Raw genomic sequence first — 23,046 nt, 5'->3', positions numbered from 1 at the left:
ACTCCCTGCTTTAATGACGTCAATAGAACAGTTTGTCGACTAACCTCCGCCCAAAAGAATATGCAAAAAAGGGGGCGTGGTCTTGTTGCTCTCCCACGTGGAGAAGAGGAAGTGTTGCGTTCGTAGAGTGTTTGTCGCCATGTCATCGAGACCATGGTCGAGACGCTGTTATTTTCATCCCGGAGTCAAATCACCTTTGTTTGGCCTTCAGGGACGCTGTACTTTGAGCGCATGCATCTCCCCGTTATGGTAAGAGGCGTGACCTTTCCGGGCAACGTGCGCTACGCTGCTGTCGAATCACAACACGGGAACCGCTGGCACAATCAGAACTCATTACGTATTTCTGAAGGAGGGACTTCATAGAACAGGGAAATCATCAAGCCGTTTTTAGGACAGTGAAAACAGCGGTATACAGATAAGTAAATTGTGTGGAAAAATACTGTTTTTTTACACGCGAAACATGAACTCATGTTATATTGCACACTGTAAACACAATCAAAGCTTCAAAAAAAACTGGCAAAACGGGACCTTTAAATAGAATAAGGACATCATTATAGCACTAAATACAGTTTATAAAAATAAATGCTGTGATGTTATTTCCATCAAGAGGTGTTGCTCAAGATCTTGTATTGACAATGCAAGAGTCAGGCACTCTGTCAAGTCTCCTCCAGAACATCCCAAAGACTTTCAATGAATTTAAGGTCTGGACTCAGAGGTGCCAATTCATGTGTGAAAATGATTCTCCATGCTCCCTCCCAACCATTCTTTCATAGTTTGAGCCTGATGCAGCTTGACATTGTCATCCTGGAATATGGCCAAGATGTGTCTTTAGACACGTTGTTTAAGAAATGAAAAGATACACACCCCATTAATTAGGGTTGGAAGAACTGTTGCCAAACATATAACATGCTAGAAACACAAATTTCACATGATTTCAATTGCAATAATGATCCAATCGTTGACTCTTAAGCAACTGCCTATTTAAATCCAAACAGCGACTTTATTTTGGCCGGGCAGTGTATGTTTCCAGGTCAACCAGTAGGCTTTATGAGCGAAGTCTTGCCATTAGTGATATAGGAGTAGCCTTCGCATACCAACAACAACAACAACAACAACAACAACAACAACTTTTCCTGACTGAACATTTATATAAAAACATCCGCAACGTGCGTACAAGTAAAATACAAGTAAAATCTGAAGCGAAGGAAATGAACACGTGATGCGTGATGACGTCTGAGGTCTAAATATGACGCTGATTGCTATCGGTTTGCTAGCTACGTTGTTTCCCTCCATCAACACTGAGCAGAGACGGAAAGTTAGCAAGTTGATGATCTAAACTGACAACACCGGATTCACGTTTGCCATAAATATCGAGCCTTTCGAGCGAGGAACTCTTTACTGGACGACTGAATAAATAACCACCGTAGAATAAACGGTAAGACTTGATTATTTCCGTTTGTTAGATAAATTGCGTTTCAAACCGATAGCTAGCAAGTTAGCATTTGTAGCGAGCCATGTGAATATGAAAGTAGAAACTTGGCTTATGGCATCTGTATATCTGTATGGGGGATTAAACAAATCGAAAGGTGTTTATAAAATTAAATCGATTGAAAGCCGGTCGTTGAAGCTTTAAATAAACGTATTTGAAATAGAAACTTTAACGTAACGTAAGCACATGACGGCATTGGTTCGCACTTGTTTGTACAGACTGGTTCGCTCAGGTTTAATCCGGCACAAACCAAAATATTTATGTAATGAAGTGTGTTGGTGAGAGCAAGTCACATTTCAATCATACAATCTAATAACACATCATCACAGGCCATAAATCCATTGGCACATGACATTTCTGGTGGCCAACGTTGCTAATAGACGTCAAATCTCACATGAACAATAACAGACATGACAAGTTACCTGAAACATGGCTCTTCACGGGACATCATATGATACTGTTTTGAAATTTATATTTGTGCTCTCACATTCCTCTTTACCAGATTAACATGTTTTCTGGTGCGGTTAGACTTCTCGTGAAAGCTCAATTGTTTCTGTATGGATGTTTGGACAGTATGAAAATGTGAATTATGCAAAGGCAGTATTCATTTAAATACTTGCCAGGTCCAGTTAGTCTTTGTGGTTGTGCAAATGTAGAAAAGTATATATAAATGTTGCTTGATTTAGTTTCCAATAGTAAAATATAGTAATTATAAAGAATAAGTTGTGAGAATAAATAGTATAATCTCATTCTTTGAAAAAAGGTCTGTTTTTTTTTAAATTCATTTTAAACTGAACGGTTTATATTAAAGTCAATTTTGCCTCTGTTTTGTTTTGTATAACATTTGATGTCTCAGAGTGTGGATATTAGACACTCAGTAATATAAAGGCCCAAACTGAGAAAACATATGCAATTTTGGTGCATTTGCTGTATTTGTATGGCCAAAAGATGAAATTCTTGGGGGTATTCCAGAAAGCAAATTATATGACATGCGTATGTTTAGAGTAAGCGAGTGGATAACCTCAACTTTTGGTTCCAAAAACAGAGGTAACTTTCAGGGTATGCAAGTAGCCATAGCAACTTACTCTCTGAACATAACCTGCTCTGGAGTAGGTTATGTTCCAGGGTTAGTTTGCTTAAGAGGTATTCAGATGCTTTTTACATAATTAGAATAGTTATGTTAATATAACTAAATTTGTTATATAGTTAGTTATATAATATACAATACTATATATTGATTCTAAAGCACTATTATAACAAGATACTGTTTAAATGTTAATTCAATTCAAATGAATTTATTTTATTGTCATCTCACACATGGATCTGCATTCAATTAATTAGCATCACACAAACAGTATAATCCTTATTCTCAGTGAGTCAAGATTACTTATTAAATGAAAAGATTGAAAATATGTTTGCACAACCACCAAAAAGGTGGCGATGTGTGCTAAGTAGAGGAAGTAGAATGGTGTGCTTTTTCATAGCATCTGTTTCCATGGTGAATCATCGATTCTTTGCTCTGTTGAGAATGTCTTGTGTGTTTGTGGTTAACATACTCTGGGTTGGCTGAACTTGCTCCCAGACACGTTTTTGGAACCAGCATACCTCAAGTAAGCAAGGTTTGGGTTAATCAACCGTGAGTTCAAGCTATATGTGATGGTAAGTTAACCTTACTTTCTGGAATACCCCCCTGTAGTTGTGTGGGGCAAACATGTAATTCAATGCAATACAATGATAATTGAGAGAACTATTCTTCAAAAGCCTGATCTATCATAATTGATGCATGCATAATACAAATAAAAAAAGATAAATGAGGCAGAACTTAATTCAGTAGTACTACTATGACACTTATTGTAAGGCAACTTATTTAATGCTGAATTCAAGTATAAGATTATTGCAGCAATCAGCTGAAGTGTATTTTGCTGTTCTAGAACTGAAAGCACTTTTCTTTTGTGTAGACATATGCAGGCTCTATAGCAGTGCACGATGTTCAACAAATCTTTTGGGGCTCCCTTTGGGGGAGGGACAGGAGGATTTGGAACTTCATCAACATTTGGGCAACAAAGTAAGTTAAAATGTGTGCTAAAGTATTTCATGTTTAGAAAAATGAAAGAACCAATCATTAAAACGGTACAGAGACAAAGATAATTTTTTGCTACCTTTGTCATCAGATGCTGGGTTTGGAGCAGCAGGGGGCTTTGGATCTACAGCATTTGGTGCGACAAACAATGCAGGAGGACTGTTCGGAGCCACCCAGAACAAGCCTGGTAATGCAGCATCTCACAGCCTTCTCAAAGAATACTCAGAATTAGTCACTTCTGGATTTAGTTGAGTTGATATATTGATTTTTGAAATATAAATAGCTTCTTGATGGATACTTGCTTGTATTTGAGACTCATTTAAGATTTGTGCATCCATTTATTTTGTGTGGATGCATTGGTGTGTTACAAGACCATTTGTTCTCACTGATTTGAGCACTGTAGGTTGAGAGGACGAGAATACTTTAGTGTTAGTCTTTTGCAAAATGGAGCGTGATTACATCGATGAGTGGTGACTTGAGCTGTAACGGAACAAAATAAATGTATGCTGTTGAGTGAGTCATCTTAGAAGTGAGTTTGAGTCAAGTTGTGACTTCTCTGAGAATTACTGATTTGAGGATGGATTGGAGGGAAGGCTTAATGAGAAGCACTGATGTGCTAGGCATAAGATGAGCGGTCCCATAAGAAGCTTGTGTTTGGTCAACCATGTCACTTGTCTTGAAATATTTGTGTTTGTCTTCAAGGTGGTCTCTTTGGCTCGAGCACTTTCAGTCAGCCCGTCACCTCCTCCACCAGTAGTGGGTTTGGGTTTGGTGCCACTAGTGGTACATCAAACAGCCTTTTTGGAAGCACCAACACCGGAGGTGGAGGATTGTTTTCCCAGCAGAATAATGCCTTTGGTGCCAACAAACCAGCCGCTTTTGGCAGTAAGTTTCCTGCAGAGTGTCTGTAGATAAAAATGGTTTGATTTTGTTGTAGAAGCGTCTTGAATTTAAAGAATAGCTCGGAAACAACAAACCTAAGTGACTGTTTGAAATGCTTTGCAGCTTTTGGTACCAGCACCAGTAGCGGTGGATTGTTCGGGACAACCAACACAGCATCCAACCCTTTTGGAGGAACGTCAGGCTCTTTGTTTGGGGCATCAAGTTTCACTGCTGCACCCCCTGGCACAACAATCAAATTCAATGTTCGTTTAGACATGGTTACACTTTTATATATATATATATTTTGTTTTCCTCATAGATGCTCTTTGAGCTACCTGTTTTTTTATACAAGGTATTAAATCAAAATCTTTTTTTTTTTTTTAAGCCACCAACTGGTACTGACACTATGGTAAAAGGTGGTGTGACAACCAGCATTAACACCAAACACCAGTGCATCACTGCCATGAAGGAATACGAGAACAAATCCTTAGAGGTAGGATGGATTCTCACTTTGTGAGAGTTGTTTTAGTGGTGATCTACTGAAGAAATTGTCACAATCACAGTGCACTGTTTGTCAGGTGCTTTGATAAGATATTGTCTGCAGAGAACAAAAATGTGTAACAAACCTGTTGTCAAGAGTTTTGAGGATTTGGAGCCATGATTAAAATATCTACCTTTCTTTCCTTGATCTAAGGAACTGAGGTTTGAGGATTACCAGGCCGGAAGGAAGGGTCCTTCCAACCCCATGGCAGCTGGCACAGGTGGTCTCTTTGGACCGACAGCTGCAGCTACTCCCAGTACTGGTGCTGGACTCTTTGGCTCCACAGCTCCGAACACTGGCTTCAATTTTGGCCAGAACAAGACCTCGTTTGGCACGAGTAAGTGGTTGTACCTTAAGAATTATTTTATTTATTTATTTATTTATTTATTTTTTCTTAAATTTGTGTTAACTGTTTGCACTGCAGCTACTGGGGCATTTGGGACAACCACAGGAAGTTTGTTTGGCCAGCCGCAGCAGACGCAGCAGCAGCAGCAACAACAGCAGCAGCAGCAGCAGCAAGCTTCCAGTCTCTTCAAACCATTCGGCTCAGCCACCACCACCCAAAACAACACTTTCTCCTTCGGCAACACCAATACCATGGGCCAGCCCAACACCAGCACCATGGTGAGTTCTAGCAGGTGTACTAAATGTCTGGGCTGATTTACTAAACTGAATTTATTAATCTAAAATGTATAATATTAATTTGTATTAAATCAATTTCTAAGCAGGGGCTGTTTGGCAACACGGCTGCCTCTCAGGCTGGAGGACTTTTTGGAAACACTAACACGAGCACTGCCACAGGCTTTGGCACAGGAATTTTCGGTCAAACTAACGCCGGCTTTGGGAATGTGGGTACACAGGTGATTTCTGAAGAGGCTAAAATTAGCTCTTTTTTTTCTTTACTCCTATTTTTTTTTATTTTCACTATGTTCAAATGCAAGTTTTTCAGAATGGTTAACTTGTGTCTTTATTTCACAGAATCTTTTTGGTAATAAGCCTGCTGGATTTGGCACCACCACCACTAGCGCACCCTCCTTTGGCACAGGCACTGGTCTGTTTGCAAATAAGCCAACACTCACTCTAGGGACTAACACGAACACTTCAACATTTGGTGAGTCTTAATAATGATCTAATGAAATAATGAAAAACAGTATTTGCTTTTGTTTCTTTGTTTGTGAAAGTGATGGGCATTTCAATAGTGCACACCTAGATTTTGATCTAGAAATTCAATGCTGGTGTTTTTATTTTTCCGAAGGATTTGGTGCAACTGGTACTGGTGGGGGTCTTTTTGGGAACAAAACTGCTACAGCTGGACTGGGAACAGGATTGGGAACTGGCTTCGGAGGAGGTACGTTTTAGGATGTAACCTTTTTTGAGTCATTTGTTACTGTGAGAATTAAATACTACAGATAAATACACAAAGTTTTTATCTGTATTTTCAGCTTTAGGAACTGGCCAGACGTCATTGTTTGGGAACAACCAGAACAAGCTGGGCTCCACCTTGGGGTCAGTGGGCACCTTCGGGACGGGAGGCTTCAACACCGGAGCCAACACTCTGAATTTTGGCGCTCCTCAACAGCCTGTGGGTTAGTGCAAATGCTTCATTAATTATTTAATTCCCAGAGCTGGTTTCAATCAAGCTGATAAGTTGAGCAATGTGAGGTAAAGTTCTTTGAGGTTTTTGTAAAATAAATAACTGGTATACTGCGTTTTGTTCACAGCTCTGACTGACCCCAGTGCAGCGGCCGCTCAGCAGGCCGTCCTCCAGCAGCAGATCAACGCATTGGCCTACTCTCCTTTTGGAGATTCGCCCCTCTTCAGAAACCCACTCTCAGACCCCAAAAAGAAGGAAGAGGTTGGATTTTTACAGTTTACATGGTCCTTACATGTCTTTGTTGTTAGGGCTACACAATTTGGTGAAATAACATCGAATTGTGTGGTTTTTTTATATATATAAAAAAAATCCAGATTTGATATTCTTGTTTGTAGGGCTGCACAATTTGGCCAAATTTCTGTAAAAAATTGTATCTAAGAAAGAATATAGTAATTTTATTTTGCTACTAAAATTACATTGCTAATATTTATGGCTATCTTAATTTCTACATTTTCAAATGTTTAACATCCTTAACTTAAAACGTCTCTTTTGTTGATAAGCACTTCTCATTACCTTGGTAAGATGGTTGGGGCATGTTGTATTCCCAATTGGATGTTAAAGTTACCCAAACTCAGAGCAGAGATTGAGTATGTGTTGAGCAGCATTTACTGCAAACCATGTAAAAAGAACATGATGCTGTGGTTCACTCACACGTAGCCATATTGCGATTTTCGGTTTTACAATCACTAATTTAATAACACATCAGAGACCACTGGTTTTTAACCATATGGCACAGTATATGCACTGCTAATATATCTTCTCCCTCATTAGCGTCTCAAGCCCACAAATCCAGCTGCCCAGAAAGCCCTGACTACCCCTACTCAATACAAACTCACCCCTCGTCCTGCCACCCGTGTGCGTCCCAAAGCTCTCTCCTCCTCTGGCTCTTCCAAATCTCAGCTCTTCGATGGACTTGATGATGATGAACCCTCTCTTAACAATGGAGCCTTCATGCCTAGGTAAGAACCTGACGTCATGACTACATGTGCAACAGGTGTAGCTAGTGCACAAGACTAAATTGTTTCTGTCTGCATTCTGTGTTTTAGGAAGAGCATAAAGAAACTTGTTTTGAAGAATCTGAATAACAGCAGTCTGTATAACAACTCTGTGAACCGAGAGGTTGATGACTTGGCCTCCCCTTCAGAGTACCCACAGAATGGGCTCAGGTAAGTTGACACTACTTCTCAACCATTGATGTGAAGTAATATTTTGCAGTCAGTAAAGAGGCAACCACAAATTCAATGTTTTCCTGTCACTTCAGTCTGAGTATGGATGAAGGAGAGACCAGAGATGTCAATGTGGAGAGAAGTGGGGAAGATGATCTAGAGGTCTCCAAGTTCTACACCAACCCGATCACCAAACCCATTCCACACTCCCAACCGAGTCCCTTGCTACAGGACACCATCTCAGAGTTCAACATGCGGGGAACTGGCAGCCATCGCAATGGCCTGGAGGCCAGCAGTGAGGATATCTCTCTGGCTGAGGATTCCATTCAGGAGGAAAGAGATGAGGAGCTCGAGGCTCAGAAACCTCCTCACCCAGCTGGTACACTTGTCTCGATTGACGTTCCTTAAAACATACAATGTGTTTGATGGGCTAGAAATCTTATTTTAAGCCATCTTATTCTGACCTCTTTCAGGTATAGTTCTTGGCCGTGTAGGCTACTACACCATCCCATCCTTGGAAGAGCTGGGAAAGATGTTGAATGAAAACGGGGAGTGTATTGTGGAGAACTTCACTGTTGGCAGGAAAGGTAAAACTATTGCATAAAGCATCACAATGCAAAAGAACGAATGAAAAAAAGTAGCCCACCAGTGGAGCATGACATTATGTGTTTTGTGTTGTGGTTTTGCAGGCTATGGGTCAGTTTTCTTCTCTGGTGAGGTGAATCTTACCAATATGAACCTGGATGAGATTGTGCACTTCAGGCGTAAGGAGATAATCGTGTATCCTGATGACAAAGACAAGTCTCCTGTTGGAGAGGGACTAAACAGGTAATCTCAGGACTTAAAATAGATGTTCAAACTGTAACTGTATTTTTGAGCACGCTGCATGTGTGTGACTTAAAAGTCCCTGCGAGTCCTTGATGTCAAATGTTTTTTTTTTTTTTTTAAATCTAATGTCATAAAAATTCTTTAAAAACAAACAAATGGTAAAACAAACATCTTGCCTTATCAATTTAAGTGTCTTAAATTTGGGAATGAAAACCTGAATCAAGATGCAGCATAATGTGATTTATTAAGCTTAAAAAGGCTATGATTTCATTCATTTCAAATAAATATTTGCGCTGTACTTTTTAAAGTAAAAATGTGACTGTTACCCAATCCACAGGCTCGTGGTTTCATAACATTTTGCAATCAATGAATACTGCATTTATTCCAATAGATTTTTATTTAATGCAGGCCTATAAGTAATTTAGGGCTGTCAAAATTAACACATTCATTTTGAGAATATTTTTTTTTTTTTCATTTTTTTTTTCATTTTAACGATATATATTTTACAAATATTTACAGTTAAATTGAACAGAGCTACTTCACAGATTGTGAATGACAATGAATGGTAGCGTGATCATACACCTGAAACATAATTCAAATGTCACTTCAGACAGCACGGCAGTGCCACATTGAGTTCTTTCATGGTTCAACAAACAAAAGTACAAAATTGTCACAATTCCCGTTTTAAGTATCCTCGTAAGTCTTAAATAAGTCACAATTTTTTTACAAGTGTAAAGAGGATGTATCAGATCCACATCATGTCTTAAATTGACAGCAGCCTAATAAACCCCTTGCTGTCTGTCAATAATATTAATAGAGCAAAAGACAGAGAAAATAACTTGCTGCTCTTGAATAAATAACTTCTGTAGCTTTAATATGGATTAATATATATTCAATTTGTAATTTATGCAGTTAAGACTGCAGTGTTTTCTTATTTAATGTTTGTATATTTACCTGAAAATCTTAAAGCATGGTTTACAAGGTTACATGAGTCAAAAACAACTAAAACAATAAAAACCTTGTCGTTGAGCCCTGATATACTAAAGGCACGGTTAAATGTGACATTTATTACAATGGGTTGATGTGAAAATAGTTTTAAGTTCGCTTAATATATATATATATATATATATATATATATATATCCTATTAAATGTTAAATTGGTAGCTTTCAATTATACTGTAATGTTTAATGCCTATAGTTAATGGTTCAAATTAAGAAAGATCCATTTAATATACCATTTTTGTTTATACATTATTTTGGAGATTCAATGTGAAAGTATTACAATATAAAAATATATTCAAAATGTAAATGTTAGGTGAGATTAATTATAGAATGTGCAATTAATTTCGATAATCGGTTGACGGCACTAAAATAATAACAATTTTAAATACAGTTTGAAGCAAAAATATATAAAAAAAACAGTAAATCCCTTTTATTGAGTGATAATCACATTTTATACATTATTTTAATTATCCTCCTAAATGTTTTCATGTGCTCCTTGGGTTAAAAAAAAAAAAACTGTCAAGACCTAAATAAGCATCTAATCAATAAGCGTCTTGGAACACCGCTTTTCTTTATTACTTCAACATAACGTTGTTTCCTGTAACACGCAGACGTGCTGAAGTGACTCTCGATGGTGTGTGGCCCAATGACAAGACAACGTGCTGTCAGATCAAGAGTCTAGAGAGGCTGAATGAGATGAACTACGAGGGTCGGCTCGAGGCAGCCTCGCGCAAACAAGGTGCCCGCTTCTTGGAGTACCGACCCGAAACTGGATCCTGGGTCTTTGAGGTACGAGCGCCTACTCCAAGTGCTCCACTGTGCATAATTTTATTTTCTGACCAGTCTTGTATCACAATTATCTGTTGTCATGTATAATACATTGTGAGAATGTAACTGAAATCTCCTCTACAGGTGGCCCACTTCTCAAAGTATGGCCTGCAGGATTCTGATGAAGAAGAGGAAGTCCCCCCGGCCAAGCTGGACCTGAAGAAGCTGAAAACAGGGATTCCCCCTGGGATCTCACAGCTTCCACTGACCCAGCAGCAGATGGCGCCACAGGCTCAGGTAGACTGAGGAACACAGAGTCTGACACACATTGGTCTCCGGGGGCCACTCAAGTTCACTCATACCTGCTGTGCCCCCCCACAGTCCAAATCTACACTAGCAGCGGGGAGAGAGCAAAGAGTTTTAGTGGTTCAAATGCTTTTCAGCTGTGATGCAAAGAGATCGGAAGTTTTTGAAATGCTGTGCACACATTTTAAATATTATGAGTTTACAAAGGAAGTTCATATAATAAAGGGAGTTGCCTTTTATCTAATATTTATAGTTTGTAAAGCTGACTGTTCCCCATAGCTGTTTAAATTAGCTGGTGCTTTGAGTATACTTTAATTTTCAGTGGCATATCAATTGTTACACTTGCTTGAATGAAGATGTTACTTTTCAACACAATGAGAGAGGGTGATTCTGAATGTGGAATAAGATGCAGCCAAGCATTATTAGTGTATTTAAGTATGCTTGATCTCTTATCTTTGCCAAAATATAAAGTATATTTGTATGTTATGATATTTGTAGAACATGAGCAAAGAGTTTGCTTGACCAGATGTATTTTACAATTATTTTTAACAGGTGATTTGACATGCAATGATTAAAAGTGTGTCTGATCTGAGATATTCTACAGATCTGAGCTTGTGGGCTTTCAGAATGTTTTATTTTGAAGTATAGCCATGGGGGAAAAAATGTATGAAAGACGTATGTGAATTTGTTTTGATTTTGTCATGTATTTCATTGACAAATAAAAGTACAATAAAGATGAAATGTGTGTGTCAGGACATTTAATGGGTACATAATGCTTTCATAGCAGTGTTTTGGTTGACTGGTTAGTTGATCTACCATTATTTGGTAAAAATGTATATAAAGTTAACGGGTTAAGCAGTTGAAAGATTATACAGAACTGTACTCTGCACTCGGATCAAGAACAAAGACTTGACTTGATCTTTTTGTGTGCATGTGTAGAGTACTGCAGTGCTTGAGCTGCTCAGCCGTGTGTCGGAGTTGGACAGTGACATGGCCGACATTACTCAAGAGCACCCAGTGGACAGTGTTTTGGGTGAGGAGGATGGAGAGAGAACTTATTTGGAGGAGAAGCTGAGATCTGAGACTCCTGCCGAGCATGAGCCCATGTCCGCATCCAGCCAGATCGCTTCCTCAATGGGCATCAATCCTCATACCTTACAGGTAATGTGCGAGTAATTGAGTCATCGATTGCAAAGATGTTGCATTCTGTCATTTTAGTAACGTTGATTTGTGTTCCATACAGATTATGAAGGCCTCTCTCTTTGCAGAGGATGATGAATGTGACTTCTTTCAAGAGCATGGTTCTTCAAAGCTCATACAGGATGTGGCTTCCCCAAAAGTTTTGCTTTCTGGAAGTGGTCGGCCATCAAGTATGCCACTCTAATTCATTAAAAGCAGTTTACATACACTACCGGTCAAAGATTTTGGAATAATTCATAGTTTTTAATGTTTTTAAATAAAATTTCTTAATCTCACCAATGGTGCGTTTGGTTCAAAATACAGTAATAAAGTGAAATATTACGATTTAAATTAACTATTTTCTATTAATATATTTTAAAATGTATTTTATTATTGTGACGGCAAAGCTCAATTTCTTCAATATTCTTATTATCAAATATAAATGGTTCTGATCAATGTTGAAAATTGTTTCACTCCTTTTATATTTTTGTAGAAATCATAATTTTTCAGTACAATTCAGCCATCACAGGAATGTTTTCAAATAGAAAAGTAAATTTTATTGTAATATTAATTCACTATATTAGTGTTGACTGTATTTTTTTTATTTTCCACTTTTCCATTACAGTTGGAGCCCTGTTACAAACAAAGTTCGCTTCAGGTGGAGGGCTTTTTCCTCAGTTCCCAGAGGCTCCTTTTGGTGGAATACCTCAGAAATTTAGCAAATCACTAGTGTCTGAAGCCCCATGGCCATCATTGGGCCCATCCTTCCTGTTGCCAGCCCCTCCTCCGGAACCTACGCTTCGGACCATTGGGGCCCGTAGGCTAGGTGGGCCAGTACCTCTGGACGGCTCCATAACTCTAGGGAAAGGCCGTTTACTGATGGATGCGGCTCTGTTCAAAGGGAGGTCATTCAGAGTGGGCTGGGGTCCCAACTGGACACTGGTGCACTGTGGAGATCAACTTAGTGTCACAGAAACAATGAAGGAACAGGCAGCAGAGAGCATGGGATTTGGCTTCTTACCCAAACCAACCAAGAGCAAACCGTGAGTTTAACATTTTCATAGTTAATCAGCGCAAATGAAACGTACCTAAAGTGCGACATAATTTTTCTCAAAGTAATTTTACCATTGTTGCATCATACCAGGATCACTGAGAGTCTGTTCAAAGTGCGTATGGAGCAGGTGGTCGGCCTGGAGTCCAAGCAGTCGGCTGAGAGCCTTGCACTTTACCACAGGCCACTGGAGATCAGTCTAAAGCACAGTACAATCAACACAGAGGACCCTTGTCCTTTCATTCAGCCAGCGAGAGGAGTGAACGCTTTGCATGGTTATGCAGAATGGATTGTGGAGGTCAACAAAGATACAGGAGGAGGGGATGGTATGAAGTGTTTTTAATATTTAATTTTATTTATATACACTATAACACACACACACACACACACACACACACACACACACACACACAAACAAAAAAGTGTTTTTTATAATTGATCAAAAGTGACTGTAAAATCATTTAGTGTTTCAAAAGATTTCCGTTTAATATAAGTGCTGTTCTTTGAACTTTCTATTCATTAAAGGGTTAGTTCTCCCAAAAATGAAAATTAGCCCATGATTTACTCTCCATCAAGTCATCCTAGGTGTATATGACATTTTTCTTTCAGATGAATAAAATCGGAGTTATATTAAAAATGTCCTGGCTCTTCCAAGCTTTATAATGGCAGTGAATTGTTAGAGGCAGTTTTATGGACTTCAAAAATGACCCATTCATCATATAACTGCTCCACAAGGCTCTGGGGGGTTAACCGTTAAATGCATGTCTGTTTCACCAATCATTCTTACATATTCGGGTCTTTAGCAACCCGGATCTATATCTAACATGGATAGATCTCTACCTGTTGCGATAATATATAAAGCTCCTGATATTAGAGCAACAATTACAGAAGAATAAAATAAAACCTATTTCATTACCTTTTGGAGCTTGGAAGGGTTCAGATGAGCAAATGTTTTATACCATCATCACTGTCCTCGTCAGAGCTCATTTTCCAGTACATTCAGCATCTGGCTCATATTCGCGATCTCACACATATTCATAATTTTCAACGTCTTCAAAATAAATATTTTGATCACTGACAGCTTCCTTCATCAGATCCATCATCAAGTGACAGTAATATTTGAATGTGTTCAGTACTTGCTCTGCAGTAAATTGCTGAGCCATTTCAAGTTTTGCAGATTATAATTGTTTCGTTTTCTGTCTGAGGTACTATGAGTGTAACGTCACTTTATCATTGTGTATCAGACATTGCCTTGTGGAATAAAGCTGAATTGCACTTATTTCGTAATTATAGGTTAATTTATTATTGTGCAGAAGAAAAAAAAAAAGTACAATCTTACACACCTTGGGTCGTTAGCGACCCTATACAATTTTGACAAAAAACTAGTGGAAAAACAGGCATTCAATTATAATTATTATTTTTTCTTGGTATATTGTTTAAAATGGATTGATTGAGGAATACTAAGAAGGTTCTAACTTTAAAAAATGAATGTGGAGGAGGGTAGTGAATGACGTCTCTGGTCGCTAAAGACCCGAGGTATGCATTTAAGGGTTAATAAAGGCCTTCTGAAGCGAAGTGGCACGTTTGTGTAAGAATAAATATCCATATTTAAAACTTTATAGACTAAACTAGCTTCCGGCGGTCAGCGGTACACAAGTGAAAGAGTAACCCTTGACGCATGCGTATTGACGAACGCAGAAGCACAGAGGATGGAGCAAAACAAAACACTGGTCATGAATTGGAGTCTAAAACGAGAAATTTTAAAGAGAAATTGCGGAGGATTTCTATATAAGAGGGGCTTGAATTTGTTGCCCAGCCCTATCCGCAAGAGGCGTCAAAGCTTGCGATGCTCCTGTACATCGCGTCAGGGGTTACTCTTTTAGCGCAAGTCGACTTGCGTACCGCTGGAAGCTAGTTATTTTAGTCTGTAAAGTTTCTGTAATGTATATTTTTCTTACACAAATGCGCCCGTTCGCTTCAGACGGCCTTTATTAACTCCCCAGAGCCACGTGGAGCAGTTATATGATGGATAGATGCACTTTTATGGACTTTTATGGAAAAAAATGACCAGTGAAATGATTCAGCGCCATTATAAAGCTTGGAAGAGACAGGACATTTTTAATTTAACTGATTTTATTAATCTGAAAGAAGAATGTTATATACACCTAGGATGGCTTGAGGAGGAGTAAATCATGGTCTAATTTTCATTTTTGGGTGAACTAACCCTTTAAAGGGTCCTGAAAAATGGTTTCCACCAATATATTAAGCAGCACAACTGTTTTCAACATTGAGTGCGTTTACATGCACCCTCATAATGCAATTATAATGGGGATTTTGGCAAGATTGCGATTAAACTTTACCTTAACCATAATCGCATTAAACTGTGGCGTGCGTCGATTTTAATCGCAATAAGCATTACTGCGCATGTCTGCAGACGTACACGGATGCCTTCTGGTGTTCACACAACTTCATGAATGAACTCCGACATTATTCTGAAGTTTTCTCTTCTCCAAATCGCTAAACTCCATCAGCAAAACTCACTGAGCAGTCTCTGCTCCGTAGACGGTGCGAACGTGACTACAGCGTAGGCAAACCTGGCATTGCCATGTTCATCATGGCACCGAATAATATCCAGTACGTCCATACATTTATTTTGAATTTGATGTGAGTAGATTAAAACAATGGCTTATTAGCGAATAATCAGAATAATGAAAATTGCTTGTGAACAGGAGTGAAGAGTTCTGCTCATCATGTAAACATCCTACTGCGATTAAGACCATACTCTGATTATTAGAAATAATTGTATTATTGGTGCACATGTAAACTTAGTCATTGATTAATAAGAAACGTTTCTTGAGCACCAAATCGGCATATTAGAATGATTTCTGAAGGATCATGCGAATACTGAAAGACTGGAGTAATGATGCTGAAAATTCAGCTTTGCTGTTGTGTGTAAATTTCATAATGGATTTTAAATAACTTGATGATAAAAATGCATATAATAAATAATTTGATCTTCTACATTAGTTGGCCTGGCCCATTGGCGGCAAATTTGGACTTTGTGCGCTGCTCTGTGGGGTCGTCTGGGGGACCGAGATGTGGAGACTGAGCAATACTCAGATTACCAGCAACAGCTTGAGAGGCGGAGGAGCTTCTCACACTGGCTCTCTGAAAGTGCAGCTGAGGTAATCGAGGAGGAAGTGGGCCGGGCCCTTCAGCGCAACCACGCTGAGGCTATATTCAGTTACCTTACCGGCCACTGCATAAGCAAGGCCTGCAAACTGTCCCAGAAGAGTGGTAAGTGTGCACAATATTTTTTCTGAATGCAGTCAAGTTGCATGCTCTACAGCAGTTTTAGTGGTTCTAATAAAGGCTGTGTGTGTGTATAGGGGACCATCGCCTTTCACTGATGTTGTCTCAGGCTGTGGGCTCTCAGTTTTGTAGAGATCTACAGGCTCTGCAGCTGAGTGACTGGAACAGGATGCAGACAGACTCCTTCATAGAAGAGGAGAGGCTGCGAATCGTCGCTTTGCTTGCAGGCAAACCAGTGAGTAAATTAATATAAGAGCAGGAGCAGCTGTGTGTAAATTAAATGTGTGATGCTTCTGGTATAATTCGCTTCCAGTTGGTTTTAGTTGTACAAAATGGCTTATGCTGCTCTAAAGCAAACCAGTTTTTTTTATTTTAATGCTTACTGGCCACTTTATTAGGTACACCTTGCTAGTACCCATTTGGACCTTTTTTTTGCCTTCAGAACTGCCTTTAATTCTTTGTGGCATAGATTTAACAAGGTGCTGGAAACATTCCTCCGAGATTTGGTCCATATTGACATGATAGCATCACACAGTTGCAGATTTGTCTGCTGCACATCCATGATGCAAATCTCCCATTCCTGCACATCCAAAAAGAGCTCTTGGATTGAGATTTGGTGATTGTGGAGGCTATTTGAGTAAAGTGAACTCAGTCATGTTCAAGAAACCATCTTGAGGTATTTGATGATTTGATACAAGACAGGGTGGCATGCGGATCTTTTTCCAAATCTTTATTTTATTTTATTTTTTTTACTCACCCCCCCCCCCCAAAAAAAAATCACCCCACTCAGTGATTTGATTATTTTCAAATATAGCCATTCAAGTCATCTGGTAAACATTTCTGTATTTCTTATTGCAAAATACTGTAGTGTCAGTCCTAATTTGTCATTTTTAATTGTATTTTTTTTTTTTCTTGAATAAAGGTGTGGCAGTCATCAGACAGCTGTATAAACGTGTGCTCCGAGCTTGACTGGAAGCGGTGTGTTGCTGTTCATCTCTGGTACATGCTGCCTCCCACTGCATCTGTAGCTGATGCTCTCGCCAAATACGAGTCTGCATTTCAGGTACCTCACATCACAACCATTTTTGAAAGCTATTTTATTTTATCTTTGACATTTCATAATTGCACTACTGTTCAAAAAGTTTGGGGTCGGCAGTTTTTTTTTTTTTTGCTTCTGCTCTCCAAGACTGCAATTATTTGATCACAAATCCAGTAAAAACAGAACAGCTATTTAAAATTGTAATAATATTTCACAATATTACTATTTAATTGTATATTAAAATGTAATTTATTCCTGTGATGTCAAAGCTGAATTTTAATATGCTGATTTGGTGCTCAAGAAACATTTATTCTTATCATTACTATGCCCTTCTAAAGTTGCAAATTTAACTTGTTTCCATTGTAATTTATGCACGTCTTACCAAATAAGCACATTTTTAGATATCTTTTTTTTTTGTGATATCCTAAAATTCACAGAAAAATTGGTGGATGGAGCTAATGTTGTAAACAGCTGTGCTGCTTTATTTTTGTGGAAACCTGTACATTTTGTTGAGGACTTTCAGAACCTTTTAAAGTAACAGCGTTTATTTGAAATAAAAATTTCTTATAACATAAATGTCTTTAGTCACTTTTGGTGAATTTAATGCTTCCTTGCTTAATAAAAGTTTTTAATTTCTTAAAAAAAAAATAATCTTACTGAACCCCAAACTTTTGAATGATAGTTAAAAACCTTGTTGTTTAATGTCAGAAAGTAACTACTCACCCTCATGTTGTTCCAAACCCATTAACCCAAAGACTCGTTCTTTAACACACAAAGTAATTTTTTGATAAAAACACATAAATATATTTTTAATGTAATCTGAGAGATTTATGTGATAAACGGATTGAATTTAGGCTTTTATTCACATAGACATTCATCAAAGCACACATCAGATATGGTAAACGGAAGCGCACGCGCAAGAACCAATGAGGTTCATTTTCGTGTGCTACGCAGCACGTTTGAGCTAGAACCAATGAGGTTTGTTCTCACACATTAAGCAGGTTTGGTTTATCTTCTGTTTATGTTCGCTGATCAATGTTTATAGGTGAATAAAAGCATTCACCTAAAGCGGTGAAGTCCATTCAGAAAATTTGGACTAAACCACATGAGTTTTTCATGAACTTTTGGAAGTGTCAAAGTGGTAGTTGCGTGGACTGTCAATGGCGGGACAGAAAGCTCTGATTTCATTTAAAATATCTTCATTTATGTTTCAAAGATGAACGAAAGTCTTATGGCTTTAGAATAACATGAGGGTGAGTAAATGATGGCCTTTTTTTAAGATTGTGAATAAATTATATGTTTTAAATGCTGTATTTGTATGCGTTTCAGGGTTCAGACGAAGTGAAAAGGTATGCCTGCCCTCCTTTACCTCCCTATGTAGATGAACTCGAGTTGTTGGGTTTGGATGAAGAGATGAACGAGACTGAATCCAAAAAGCCCCTCTATGACATCTGCTTCCACCTGCTTAAACTTTACAGTGACAGGTTTGTAATCACATCCTGTTTGATTCCTGATGATGTCCATTGGCTGTCTATGTATGCAGGCTGATTTTGCTCTTATACTATTTCCCCCCTCATAAGGCACTACAGCCTACAACAGCTACTTGATCCCAGCACAGTAACTGCTGATCATCTGGACTACCGGCTGTGCTGGCACCTGTGGAACGTGTTGCAGGCTCTTAACTACAATCACCTGTCCACCTCATGCCAGGGCTTGCTGCACACCAGCTATGCTGCCCAGCTGGAGAGCGCGGGATTATGGGAGATGGCTATCTTCGTACTACTGCACATACCTGACTCTGGGTAAGAATGCTTTTTTTTGGAGTACTCATTTAGTGGTAGGATTTTTTTTTAGTGTAGTGATTATAATGAGATGACTCCTATTTTATGTAACTGTGTGCAGACGTAGAGAGAGTGCAGTGCGGGAGATGCTGAACTTACACTGCCCCCTTGAGGAGACCGAAGAGTCAATGGAGAAGGAGCAGTTTCTTACGGAAAAGTTGCTGATCCCCATCCAGTGGATCCATCAGGCCAAGGCCATCCGTGCCTGCAGAGAGGGAGATAAACACCATGAAGCCTTGCACCTTTACAAAGCCGGCCACTGGAATCACTGCCATCGGCTGGTCATCCAGCATCTGGCCTCAGGTTCGAATAAGCCAAAAACGCACACAAACATACTTTTTATAAAACTTTCTGCCACAACGGCCAAAAATGTACTGGCCATAAATATTTTTTTTACCAGCTATATATACCAGTGAACATTTCACAATTCTCTTTCAATTTCGATACCACAGCTAAAACTACTGTTAGAATTCATAAAAATGTTACCGGCCAACTGGCAAGTGACACAAAGGGCCGGTCACCCTACACTTTTCGTCCCATTGACATCGATTCATATGCATGCAAAAGCAGGATACAAGAAACACAGGCTCACATGAGAGTGTTGTGCATTGCTACATTTTGAACTCTCATCTGCTAATATGCAACACGTCAAGACGCTGCAGGTTTGTAGCATTGTAGGAAAGTGGAGTAGATTGTTTATTTTCACATATTGGATTTGTTGATTTTGTTTCTAAAAAAAGATGTTGCGCTAAAGTGTAATGTCATATCATGACTGTTGCAGTGTCTGAAAAAAGGTGCATGCCAAAAGTCTAGTGTGACCATCTCATAAGTAGCTTTGCCACTGAGCCTTCCCCCCCCATTTCACACTGAAGAGACAAACTGTAAAAAAAACAAAAAAAAAACACCTAACTCAACCTTTTGAAATATAGGCTTTAATTCAGTACTCGAAGTGGGCCCGATACGTGGTTGTGGTTAGAGACACAGCTACAGCCGAAAGCGACACAAAATCTAAAATAACAATAATTTAAATTTGCTACATATCAGATTGGTTTATTCACTTCTGCACCTACACCTACCATAACCCTAAACATACCCTTACAATAATGCAAATACAGTAATAATTGTTGTTCAGCGTGACAAAAATGACGCAATATTGATGTCCGCATGCCCAGTAAGACACCCTTCTAGGCACAACCTCGGTACGCACCTTGTCGGTACTCTGACCGCCCACCCGTGGGAGTACCAGCACTTTTTTTCCCACTTCGAGTATTGCTTTAACAAAATGAAGTAAAATTATGAAAGCAACTACTTACCCAGAATTTGAGCACGTCTGAAACTGGATGATTTAAACCGTTTCTAGCTTAATGTTTGGCTTTGTGCCATTTGGATGTAAATTTGGTCCCCCAGCTCACTTTTTGGAATTCATGGCCAAACTGCTCAGTGTAACAAATTATTTTCTATATAGAACTTTCTGTAAAAGTTAAATGCATGTCTTCCCACCCCCCCTTCAGACTGCATAATTAATGATAATCATAAGTACCTGCTGGAATTCCTGGAGGGGTTGGCAGTGCCAGAGCGCAGTGTTCAGATTCAGAGCTGGGACACATCTGGACGGGTCTACCTTGATTATATCCATGTTATCCAGACACTGCAGGACATCCAACAGGTAACCTGCTGCTTCAGGAAAGTATGTTGCTTTAGTAGAATTAAAGTTTAAGAAACCACTAATGTGAGGTTGTTATTCTACTTCTATCCATAGGCTGAAAGCCCAGGTTATGAGCTGGAGCGACTGCATACAGAGGTGACGTCTCTCTGTGGGAGAATAGAGCTCCTTCCCTGCTCCAAAGCTAAAGACCGACTTGCCCAATCAGGTCTGAAATTTTTTCCTGTGTTTTATCAGAAATTTATACTGCAATATTGTTGCTGAAAAGTTAATTCAGTCGTTTTCTTTGGGTGTGTTCACACTTTGGTTCACTTGGTTTGTTTGGTCCGTACCAAAAAACCCTTCTTGTGGTCTGCTTAGTGTTCACATTGGCATTTTAACACAGAGCGTAAAGACAGGGATATGTTCACAACCTGATTGGTCGGCTTTTATTATGTATATTTCACAATGGAACTTAACAAACATCCAAAACAGTTTTTTGCCTGTTCCGAACTGTGATGGGCATCGTTGCGACTATGACGAGAAAAAACAGGTATGCTTGAGCATTGACTTGAGACCGGATGACTGAAGCAATTTTATTTGCAACATGGAAGGTTTTACAGTTTAAAATTCCTTTGGATCGGTACGATCAATTGAAAGGCAATTTAGAGTCATACACGTATGCCACTAGACAGGCAACAGAAGGCAGATTTTCACTCCCTAAAGCAAAAACGAATTTCCTCAAACGTACAGGAGTATATAGGGCAATGAAAACATGGATTTCCATTGTCATTAACTCAAATAACACAGAAATTTAATTTTAAAAGGCAGGTAAAAGCTAGCCTGGCTCTGCCCTCCTACATACTTCTGCTTAATTTTCATTTTCCTTCAGTACTCCTCCTGGGACTGCGGTATATTCTTAGGTTTTCTCCGAACGAATTTTTACCGGTCCAATCAGCGAATAGAGGGAGTGGCTGAGAACGATGACGTTGATGTGTGCGCTAGTTTGAGTTGTAGTTCAGTAATGGCATTGGAGAAAGATGCGAGCAAAGCCATTCATTCCATTGTGGCATGGCTGCCGAGAATCCAGAATTTAAAGCCGGAGCAAGAACAATCTTTGCTGAGTTTTGTTGGTGGCCATGATGTTGTGGCCCTCCTCCCCACAGGGTTCGGGAAAAGTGATTTTTCCAGCTCGCTCCATTAGTGGTGAAGGAGTTGGCTGAATCCCTATTAGGGCGGTAATTGTTTCTCGTAGTCACTGATTTTATTGCCGTCCGTCTCGCACCACCCGCGTAAAAATCCCTGGCCGAATTACCTACTGTTTTTGACAAACACCAAGAGCGTGTGGTAATTTAATTGCTGTCCGAATCCACATCTCTGAGTTTTCAAGAATATATCACTTCAAAATTTACTGTTTAGATCCTTTTTGACCTCTGCAGAGCACCATGTGGTTGCGCTTCGCTGTAATTTCTAGACTTCTAGACTATTTACAAGAGCAATATATGTCACCGCTCAAAAAATAAAAAGAAGAAAAGCACGTAAACATTTGAATTGGGCCGTTATTATGGCAGCATTTATTCTTATCATAAGCATATGATATTTTATTTACAGCATACAATCATGTTACGGACCACGTGAGCAGCGCGTGAATAAATCCCAATCCGAATGCACAAGTTTTAGGTTTTATCACTGAGGTGGCTGCACAATCTGCACAGTTATTTTTACGGACTTCCATGTGAGAAACAGAGGCGAACGGCGCATGACATACGTCACGACCAAACATTAGCGATTGGTTATGGCTGATCCTGAGTGGCTCTGGGCAGATCCAATAGTTTTAAACTTCAACAGAGTACCCGCCTTCAAGGAAGTAAACGCTTGTCAATGGAGAGTGGCCAGACTCTCTGTACAAATTAAATGTGTGAGAGTCTGGTAAGACCAGGCTAGGTAAAAGCACACCTAGGATTATATTTATAGGAGGCTATGTATATAAGTTTGTTGGATATGTTATAAGTGTTAGACTTTTGTCTTTTTTTTCTGATGTAACCCTCCCTGTTTATGATGTATTTTGTGTATGTTATAATAAATAATGTATGTTTTATTGTATGGACCCCAGGAAGACTAGCCGTGCTCTTGGGCATAGCTAAATGGGGATCCAAATAAATAAACAAATAAACATTCTGTCCTTTTTAGGATCGCATCTTGTGACATGTCCTGTTTTTGGTTTGTTTACATGTCTTGGTCCTTGTTGCTTTCATATTTCATTTA

At 39.1% G+C, this 23,046-nt stretch overlaps 1 protein-coding gene across 4 annotated transcripts in view; it reads left to right on the top strand.

Annotated features, from left to right (window-relative positions):
- Positions 1-1,269: 1,269 nt before the first annotated feature.
- Positions 1,270-23,046, top strand: part of nup98 (nucleoporin 98 and 96 precursor) — a 22,976-nt gene continuing 1,199 nt past the window's right edge. The window contains exons 1-32 of one of the 4 annotated variants that reach the window (XM_079835543.1): positions 1,270-1,435; positions 3,448-3,554; positions 3,661-3,756; positions 4,272-4,454; positions 4,575-4,714; positions 4,837-4,944; positions 5,146-5,329; positions 5,417-5,616; positions 5,718-5,852; positions 5,971-6,103; positions 6,248-6,340; positions 6,435-6,578; positions 6,714-6,847; positions 7,418-7,605; positions 7,693-7,812; positions 7,908-8,191; positions 8,286-8,399; positions 8,502-8,640; positions 10,255-10,432; positions 10,556-10,708; positions 11,657-11,878; positions 11,961-12,087; positions 12,522-12,939; positions 13,041-13,273; positions 15,975-16,244; positions 16,337-16,494; positions 17,182-17,322; positions 18,628-18,782; positions 18,879-19,100; positions 19,201-19,442; positions 20,651-20,805; positions 20,899-21,010. In XM_079835543.1, the coding sequence (XP_079691669.1) occupies positions 3,476-3,554; positions 3,661-3,756; positions 4,272-4,454; positions 4,575-4,714; positions 4,837-4,944; positions 5,146-5,329; positions 5,417-5,616; positions 5,718-5,852; positions 5,971-6,103; positions 6,248-6,340; positions 6,435-6,578; positions 6,714-6,847; positions 7,418-7,605; positions 7,693-7,812; positions 7,908-8,191; positions 8,286-8,399; positions 8,502-8,640; positions 10,255-10,432; positions 10,556-10,708; positions 11,657-11,878; positions 11,961-12,087; positions 12,522-12,939; positions 13,041-13,273; positions 15,975-16,244; positions 16,337-16,494; positions 17,182-17,322; positions 18,628-18,782; positions 18,879-19,100; positions 19,201-19,442; positions 20,651-20,805; positions 20,899-21,010 (5,260 nt within the window). In that variant the 5' untranslated portion in view covers positions 1,270-1,435; positions 3,448-3,475. The remainder of the gene's footprint in view (positions 1,436-3,447; positions 3,555-3,660; positions 3,757-4,271; positions 4,455-4,574; positions 4,715-4,836; positions 4,945-5,145; positions 5,330-5,416; positions 5,617-5,717; positions 5,853-5,970; positions 6,104-6,247; positions 6,341-6,434; positions 6,579-6,713; positions 6,848-7,417; positions 7,606-7,692; positions 7,813-7,907; positions 8,192-8,285; positions 8,400-8,501; positions 8,641-10,254; positions 10,433-10,555; positions 10,709-11,656; positions 11,879-11,960; positions 12,088-12,521; positions 12,940-13,040; positions 13,274-15,974; positions 16,245-16,336; positions 16,495-17,181; positions 17,323-18,627; positions 18,783-18,878; positions 19,101-19,200; positions 19,443-20,650; positions 20,806-20,898; positions 21,011-23,046) is intronic. The other 3 variants (XM_079835546.1, XM_079835544.1, XM_079835545.1) reach the window with 3 other exon arrangements.

The sequence above is a fragment of the Gobio gobio genome, assembly GCF_949357685.1.
Source record: "Gobio gobio genome assembly, chromosome: 14".
Lineage (NCBI taxonomy): Eukaryota > Metazoa > Chordata > Actinopteri > Cypriniformes > Gobionidae > Gobio > Gobio gobio.
This window is presented reverse-complemented; position numbering and strand designations above follow the sequence as displayed.